Source organism: Mobula hypostoma, chromosome 2 (assembly GCF_963921235.1).
Source record: "Mobula hypostoma chromosome 2, sMobHyp1.1, whole genome shotgun sequence".
NCBI lineage: Eukaryota > Metazoa > Chordata > Chondrichthyes > Myliobatiformes > Myliobatidae > Mobula > Mobula hypostoma.
In genome coordinates, this window is record NC_086098.1 from 40,282,561 (window position 1) to 40,292,015 (window position 9,455).

The following is a 9,455-nucleotide window of genomic DNA, read 5'->3' on the forward strand; positions in this document are numbered from 1 at the left end:
CAGGCTTCTGTACCTCCTACCTGATGGTAACAGTGAGAAAAGGGCATGCCCTAGGTGCTGGAGGTCCTTAATAATGGACACTGCCTTTCTGAGAACTGCTCCTTGAAGATGTCCTGGGTACTTTGTAGGCTAGTACCCAAGATGGAGCTGACTAGATTTGCATCCCTCTGCAGCTTCTTTCGGTCCTGTGCAGTAGCCCCCCACCCCCACCACCCCCATACCAGACATTGATGCAGCCTGTCAGAATGCTCTCCATGGTACACCTATAGAAGTTATTGAGTGTACTTGTTGGCATACCAAATCTCTTCAAACTCCAAATGAAGTATAGTTGCTGTCTTGCCTTCTTTATAACTACATCGATGTTGGGATCAGGTTAGATCCTCAGAGATCTTGACACCCAGGAACTCACTCTCTCCATTTCTGATTCCTCTGAGGATTGGTATGTGTTCTTTTGTCTTAACCTTTCTGAAGTCCGCAATCAGCTCTTTCATCCTACTGACATTGAGTGCCAGGTTGTTGCTGTGACACCACTCCACTGGTTGGCAGACCTCACTCCTGTACGCCCTCTCGTCACCATCTGAGATTCTACCAAAAATGGTTGTATCATCAGCAAATTTATAGATGGTATTTGAGCTATCCCTTGCCACACAGTCATGTGTATAGAGAGAGTAGAGCAGTGGGTTAACCACACACCCCTGAGGTGCACTGGTGTTGATCATCAGCGAGGAGAAGATATTATCAGCAATCCGCACAGATTGTGGTCTTCTGGTTAGGAAGTTGAGAATTCAATTGCAGAGGGAGATACAGAGGCCTAGGTTTTGTAACTTCTCAATCAGGATTGTGGGAACGCTGGTGTTAAATGCTGAGCTATAGTCGATGTACAGCATCCTGATACGGGTGTTTGTATTGTCCAGGTGGTCTAAGGCCATGTGAAGAACCATTGAGATTGCATCTGCTGTTGACCTATTGTGGCGATAGGCAGATTGCAATAGATCCAGGTCTTGTTGAGGCAGGAGTTCAGTCTAGTCATGACCAACCTCTCAAAGCATTTCATTACCGTAGATGTGAGTGCTACTGGACGATAGTCATTAAGGCAGCCCACCTTATTCTTCTTAGTCACTGGTATAATTGTTGCCTTTTTGAAGCAAGTGAGAAATCTGCCCGTAGCAGTGAGAGGTTGAAAATGTCCTTGAATACTCCCGCCAGTTGGTTGGCACAAGTTTTCAGAGCCTTACCAGGTACTTGATTGGGACCTTCCACCTTGCGAGCATTCACCCTCTTTAAAGTCAGCCTGACATCGGCCTCTGAGACAGAGATCACAGGGTTACTGGGTGCAACAGGGATCTTCACAACTGTAGTAATATACCCCCTTTCAAAGCTGATTTTGTAACTGATTTCAAACTTTACATCTTTTATTTAAAAAATCTGTTGGTGTGTTCATCATACAATGTCTTTCCAACCAAATCATACCTGACCTCTGCCACCCTGAAATGATTCCAGTGGTCCTTGCACTGATTTCAGTGCTCAGTTCTCTCTGATGCTTTATTGCAAGCTGTGTAAGAAACATTTTTTTACACTTTCCTTCAGTATCATGGTATAATGTTACTTAATCTTCCCCCTTTATCTCAGAATTTAATCACATTTCTGAAATTATAAAGTTTATTTGCTTTATTTTAGAAACCTTAGGTTCTACAGTGGATTCTTTCCACTTATCTCCCATCCCATAATTTTTCACTATTTTTTTCCAAATGTTTACTCATTGTTGCACTGACCACTAATCTCTTAATGCTTCTACTAGCTCTGAGAAACTCTGCTATCAGAGCCACATAATTCTTTAGCCTCCTTCTGTGAGCTTCTCCTTTTATACAAGATAAGTTATCAAGCGACCTAAACAAACTATGAAATCAGATTACTTACATTAGGAGATGGCTAGTATATCAAGGTGCTCACTTCACACATAATAAAATAGAAGAATCATGGAAGTTCTCAGCACAATTGAATGCTGAAGTATGAAAAGTTTATTAAAATTCTCAGGTTCGTATTTATTCAAACTAATCAAATTCAATTTTATTTTTTCAATTTCAGGCCGTAAGACAGGCAAAGGTTGTTACCTTTACCAGGCAGGCGTGAAAGCCAAAAATTTGAATCCTGGTGCTAAGGAAATTCTAGATCATTTAAAACTGCCTGGAAACCCTGAAGTGTACGTAAAATGCAAAATATTTTATAAATCCTTCAGATACATATGTTGATAATTTTATCTACATTCTTTCATTTCCATTGTCAATAACAAATTAGATAACAGTTCCAGTGAGCAGGTAAGTGATTTTTATATTATTGCTTCCATTTATATTTTTAATGGATTTGGACTGTCACAAGGAATTTTTGCAGTCAGGTGTCTATTTTTGACTATGTTATTAAGTCAGGTGTTGCAAGAAAATGCATAACACTAGCAAGTGTGGGTTCCTGTCCAAATCTCACCCCACCAGAGTGACCATGTTCAGAGCTACCTCGCTCTTCTAGTTCTGCTAACCTTAAGATGCTAATTAAACTCAACATTTGAATGAACTTTTAGCTGCTGGTCTCAATACATTCTGGCACACCATCACTATATGTTTGATATTGCCCCCGTTGAGTGCCTTGTTAACAGAACCAAATCTGCAAGTTTTTGCTGTAGATAATGTTTGGTTTTTTTTGCTGATTTTTTTTCCCAGTGGATCAAATTTGCAAACTAGCAAAGTGCTTATTCTTTTCATTAGACCACAAGATATAAGGGCCGGCTGATGGCGCAATGACATCAGTGCTGGAACGAAGGCTCCTGGGTTCAAATCCAGTCGGGGCCGCTCCTGAGTACGCTTTCCATCCATGCCGGATGGAGTGTCGAGGTCGCAACTCAACCTCGTAAAATAAAGGGAAAAATACTGCAAAATGTCTGTGTGACGAGTGGCGCGCCACACAGTCTCTCTCTCGCTTGCTCCACGCCCTGTAAAAGGCATGAAAAAGACATCGTCCCACCAACATCGCACACGCACACGCAGATGCACATGCATGCACACACTCGCCAAAAAAAAAAGACCATAAGATATAGGAGCAGAATTAGGCCATTTGGCTCATTAAGTCTGCTCCACAGTTTTATCATGTGTGATCCATTTCCCTCGCAGCTTCTGTCTCCTGCCTTCTCCCCATGATCCTTCATGCCCTGACTAATTAACCTCTGCCTTAAGTATACCCAGTAATTTGGCCTCCACAGCCATTCATGGCTGTGAATTCCACAGATTTGCTCCCTCTGGGTAAAGACATTCCTTCTCGTGTCTGTTCTAAATGGTTACCACTCTATTCAGAGGCTGTGCCCTCTAGTCCTAGATTCATCCACTACAGGAAATATTCTTCCCACATCCACTCTATCCAGGTCTTCCAGTATTCAATAGGTTTCAATGAGATCCATCCCTCATTCTTATAATCTCCAGCGAGTACAAGTCCAGAGCCATCAAATGCTCCTCATACCCTATCATTCATGAAATCATCCTCATGAACCTCCTCTGGATAATCTCCAATGCCAGTACATCTTTTCCTAGACAAGAGGCCCAAAACTGCTCACAGTACTGCAAGTGTGGTCTGACCAATGCTTTGTAAAGCCTCAGCATCATATCCTTGCCATTAAGTTTTAGTCCTCTTGAAATGAATGCTAACATTGCATTTGCCTTCCTTACCACCACTGAACCTGCAAGTTAACTTTTAGGCAATCAAGGACTTACAAGGCCCTTTGCACCTCTGATTTTTGAATTTTCTCCCCAGGTAGAAAATAGTTACACCTTTATTCCTTCTACCAAAGTATGTGATTGTACTCATTTTGGAGGACCTTGAAGTTCATATTGGATTTGTTCTGGAATTCTGGTTACCCTTTTGTTTTTGATCAGTTTTATTGGGGCAACCAATGCAAACTGGGATGCTGCGGCGAAAAATGGCCCTACGACCTGCATTGGCTTGCATTGTGGGGCTGAACTGAACTAAACTGAATACTCAAACATGAAATCTGCAGATGCTGGAAATTCAAGCAACACACAAAAAAAATGCTGGTGAATGCAGCAGGCCAGGCAGCATCTATAGAAAGAGGTACAGTTGACGTTTCGGGCCGAGACCCTTCATCAGGACTAACAGTTAGTCCTGATGAAGGGTCTCGGCCCGAAACGCCGACTGTACCTCTCTCTATAGATGCTGCCTGGCCTGCTGCGTTCACCAACATTTTTTGTGTGTGTTGCTTAAACTGAATACTATTGGTTTGATGTACGTTATTCTATGTGGTGTTCACTCGCTTTTGCCATTTGCATAGTTCGTTCTTTTTCTCATGCGCTGGGTGTTTAATGTTTTCTTGAATGGGTTGTGTGGTTGCCTGTGGGGGGACGGTTGTATTCTGTATATGTACTTTGATAATAAATCTACTTCGAGTACATTTCCCTACACTGTGTTCCATCTGACACTTCTTTGTCAATTTTCCCAATTTTGCTGCTTCCTCAACACTATCTGCACCTCCACCTATCTTTGTATCATCTGAAAACTTGGCCATAAGGCTATCAATATGTCATCCAAATCATTGACATACAAAGTGAAAAGAAGCAGTGCCAACACTGACCTCTGCAGAACACCACTAGTTACCACAGCTGGTTGGAAAAGACCCCCCCCCCCATCCCCATTGGAGGTTTTTGCTTCCTGTCAGTCAGCCAACCAATTCTCTACCATGCTGGTATCTTTCCTGTAATACCAGGGGCTCTTGTCTTGTTAAGCTGCCTTGTGTGCAGCACCTTGTCAAAGTCCTTCTGAAAATCCAAGTAAACAACATCCACTAACTCTCCTCTTGCTGTCCTTGCCAGTTAATTCCTCAAAGAATTCCAACAGATCTGTCAGGCATGATTTCCCTTTAATGCTAACTTTGGCCTACTTTATCATATGCCTCCAAGTACCCTGAAATCTTATCTTTAATAATCGACTCCAACATCTTCCCAACCCTTGAAGTCAGGCTAAATGACCTATCCTTTCTTCTGCCTCCCTCCCTTCTTAAAGAGCAGGATCATCCTTCTAGTAAAGTCTTTATTTTGCAAACGAATTTGCTCATTTTCTTTTCTCCCTCTCAAGTTCAACAGATGAAGATATTCAATTGCGTTTGGTATCAAGATTTGTGAATGAGGCGGTAATGTGCCTTCAAGAAGGAATATTAAGTAACCCAGTTGAAGGAGACATTGGTGCTGTTTTTGGCCTAGGGTTCCCACCACATCTTGGAGGTAAGAAATTACTCATTCTGAAACTACTTTTGTCCAGGGCATTGAAATTCGGATTTTTTTTTTAAAAAAAGATTGCTGCCAAAGTTGGCCTTTGGAGTGCTCTTTAATGCAGAGTGGGAGTTTTAAGTTAACTTGTTTTAATAGAAAATTAATTGAAATGTTGACTTGTTAATAGCACCACAATAGTGTAGCGATTAGCGTGACTATTATAGCACGGGGTTCAACACTGGCGTCTTCTGTAAGGAGTTTGTACCTTTTCCCCATGGAATGCATGAGTTTTCTCTGGATGCTCCGGTTTCCTGTCACAATCCAAAGACATACTGGTTAGGAGGTTGAATGGTCATTGTAAGTTGTCCCATGATTAAGTGAGGTCAGGGAGTTTGCTGGGTGGTGCAGCTCGAAAGGCCGGAAGAGTTTATTCTGCATTGCATCCTCAAGATTTGTTAATAATTGCCATAGAAGTATACTGTTATTTATTCTCCTTGGTGAGCCTAGTTGTGATTTGCTGATAACAAGGTAGTATTATACATAGGAATATCAATGATTTTGGCTTGAAGGCAAAAAAAATTGGCATAAGTTTCCAGTGTTCTGCTACATGAAGGAAAATGAATGGTGAGGTTCCTTTGCATGTTGATTTTTGCCTTTTTTATATGGGCAAATGAAGAGAATGCCAGACATCAATCATTTATTTTTTTCACGGAGGTGAAAGCATTACTGACAGAGCCAGCATTTAATACCCATACACGAGGAAATTGCAGATGCTGGAATTACAAGCAACACACATAAAAGTTGCTGGTGAACGCAGCAGGCCAGGCAGCATCTCTAGGAAGAGGTACAGTCGATGTTTTGGGCCGAGACCCTTTGTCAGGACTAACTGAAGGAAGAGCTAGTAAGAGATTTGAAAGTGGGAGGGGAAGGGGGAGATCCGAAATGATAGGAGAAGACAGGGGAGGGATGGAGCCAAGAGCTGGACAGTTGATTTGCAAAAGGCTACCCAGACGGAATATAAGGTGTTGTTCCTCCAACCTGGGTGTGGCTTCATCTTTACAGTAGAGGAGGCCGTGAAGCCACACTCAGGTTGGAGGAACAACACCTTGTATTCCGTCTGGGTAGCCTCCAACCTGATGGCATGAACACTGACTTCTCAAGCTTCCACTAATGCCCCACCTCCCCCTTGTACCCCATCTTTTTTTTTTGTATACACACTTCCTTTTTCTCTCTCTCCTTTTTCTCCCTCTGCGCCCTCTCACTATACCCCTTGCCCATCCTCTGGGCTTTTTTCCCCCCTCCCCCTTTTCTTTCTCCCTAGACCTCCTGTCCCATGATCCTCTCATATCCCTTTTGCCAATCAACTGTCCAGCTCTTGGCTCCATCCCTCCCCCTCCGGTCTTCTCCTATCATTTTGGATCTCCTCTTCCCCCTCCCACTTTCAAATCTCTTACTAGCTCTTCTTCCAGTTAGTCCTGACAAAGGGTCTCGGCCCAAAACATCGACTGTACCTCTTCCGAGAGATGCTGCCTGGCCTGCTGTGTTCACCAGCAACTTTTATGTGTGTTGCTTGAAATTCCAGCATCTGCAGATTTCCTCGTGTTTGCGTTTTTAGTTCTTACAGTGAATGTTTAGTTTTGAGAAAAATGAGGCTGCTTTAGGGATTCCCAAACTTTTTTCTGCCGTGGACCCTCCCATTAACCAAGGGGTCTGTGGACCCCAGATTGGGAACTCCTGGCAAAGAAAGTGAAGAGTTACACTCACTTAGGTAATTGTATGCTCCATACAACCCTTAAGTTGTGCCTTGTAGATAGTGCAAAGCCATTAAGGTATCAAGATGTAGAGTTTTAAATTATATTATTACGGGTTATTACATTTTCCATTCAACCATACAACGAATTATCAATTGTTCTATTAAACAATAATAGCTTAAAGTATCTTAACAGTGCCGATATTACTCTAAATTGATTTTTATGGGGTTTCATTTTCTTTAGGGCCTTTCAAGTTCATAGATTCCTACGGAGCAAGCACACTAGTTGACAAGCTGTTGAAATATGAAAATGTTTATGGTGCTGAGTTCACACCTTGCCAGTTGCTGCTGGACTACGCAAAGGACAAAAGCAAGAAATTCCATCAATAAAATGAAATTTCTGCTTGACTAAACTAAACCAATAAAAATGTACATTCTTTGCTGAATGTGACACTGTAAAAAGGTTGCATTTTGTATACATGATCTAGTTTTATCTGAACAATTTAATATTAAATGACATGCAGTCTAATAACTCAATACTGGATCTTTTAGTCCATTTTGATTAGTGCCTTCAATTACAACTTGTTTGCGTATCTCTTCTACATATATATATATCGCTGTTCAATTTTGCACTTAAATTTGTCCAGTTTCTTTGTGAAGCTTGGTAAGTTCATATCAGATTTGTCTACTTATAAGGTAGCAATAAAGCCATTCCAATGCAATCTTTAAAATACAATAATATTTTGACCCTTAATAACTTAACTGACTAGTATATTTAGAAACAATATTCTGGGTTGGTAATCCACTATAAAACTCTTAAGTAGAAAGTGGGATCCTCTTTAATTTACCTGCACAGAAATGGTCCAGTTTGGCAAATGAATTAAATACCATTTGAATTTAAAATATGAATGTTTGATTTAATGTTATATTTGCTACATTATACAGAACATAAACTGTAAAAATGTGTATTTCCTAACTTGTTTATTTTAAGGTGAAGTAGTTTTAGCATGGTCTGACCCTTTCAATGAGATTTTAAGAAAACCCTCCAAACTGTAGATAGCTTCTTATTCTAATTGTAACCCCAGTTTTACAATTAAGGCTAGCACTAAGAAGAAAAGGGAAACTAGTATTACTCAATATTCACAACTTGTTTGGGAGCTGTGTATGAGGGCATTTTGATATGGACATGTTAAATTAGGTGGTAGTTGTTGTCTAGGCTAATACAGCAAGGCCGTTGCTTTTTAGCAGTGTGAGCCCAAAGAGTGTCCAAATTAGTGTCAGTTCCCTCAGCTAAGATTTGCACAGGAATTTAAAAGAGCACTTCAATGGTAACACTTCAAAAGATGTCAGCCCTGATATTAGTCTTTTAGCATGACACAAACATCCTAATGTCAAAATTCTTTAATTTGGTCATAGTAAAAGTTTCCCACAGCATCAAAAACAAAAGAAAATTAATGTTATTGCTAAATTAAATTGGTGTATATTATGAGAGCAAAAGATGTTCTTTCCAACGTGGAAGTCAAGATTTAGAATTTATTGTATTCAGGAAAAGATGTTTGTGCTTTTGTAACGCACACAAAATGTTGGAAGAACTCAGCAGTTCAGGTAGCATCTATGGAAAAGTCGATGTTTTGGATCGCGCCCCCCCCCCCTTTCAGGACTGGAAAGGAAGGGGGAAGACAGCAGAATAGAAAGGTGGGGAGAAGGAGTACAAGCTAGAAGGTGATAGGAGAAGTGACATGGGTGGGAAAGATGAAGGGCTGGAGAAGAAGGAATCTGAAAGGAGAGGAGAGTGGACCATGGGAGAAAGGGAAGGAGGAGGGCACCAAGGGGACATGATAGGCAGGTGAAGAGAAAAGACAGGCCAGAGTGGAGAATAGAAAAAGAGTGAAGGGAGAGGGAAAAAATAATTAACAGAAGGAGGAATCTTTTGACATCAAATTAGCATTTGCAGATTCAAATTCTGCGTTGTATTAAGACATTTACTGTATTAGTGTTAATAAATCATTCGAGATTGGGCCTCAAGAAAATTGCATCAGCCATGATGAAATGGCAAGCAGACTCAATGGGCCAAATGGCCTAATTATGCTCCTATATCTAAGGGTCTTATTCCTACTGTTTAAAAAGTTCCAAAAACCTTGGCCTCAGTACCTACCTCTGCAATTAGATCCTCACTGGAAGACCACAGTCTGTGAGGATTGGAAATAACATCTCCACTTTGCTGATAATCAACACTGGTGCACTTCAAGGATGTGTGCTTAGCCTACTGCTGTGCTCACTACACCCATGACTGTGTGGCTAAGAGCAGTTCAACTGCCATCTACAAACTTGCTAACGACACAACTGCTGGCAGAATTTCAGATAGTGATGAGAAGGTGTACAGGAGTGAGATAAATCACCTAGTTGAATGGTGTTGTAGAAACAACCTCATACTCAATGTCACC

General features: G+C 41.2%; 1 protein-coding gene across 1 annotated transcript in view; it reads left to right on the forward strand.

Annotated features, from left to right (window-relative positions):
* LOC134339428 (trifunctional enzyme subunit alpha, mitochondrial-like) overlaps positions 1–9,030 on the forward strand; it is a 63,158-nt gene extending 54,128 nt beyond the window's left edge. The window contains exons 18-20 of the mRNA XM_063035925.1: positions 2,086–2,200; positions 5,128–5,273; positions 7,256–9,030. Coding sequence (XP_062891995.1) covers positions 2,086–2,200; positions 5,128–5,273; positions 7,256–7,401 — 407 coding nt within the window. The 3' untranslated portion in view covers positions 7,402–9,030. The remainder of the gene's footprint in view (positions 1–2,085; positions 2,201–5,127; positions 5,274–7,255) is intronic.
* Positions 9,031–9,455: the final 425 nt, after the last annotated feature.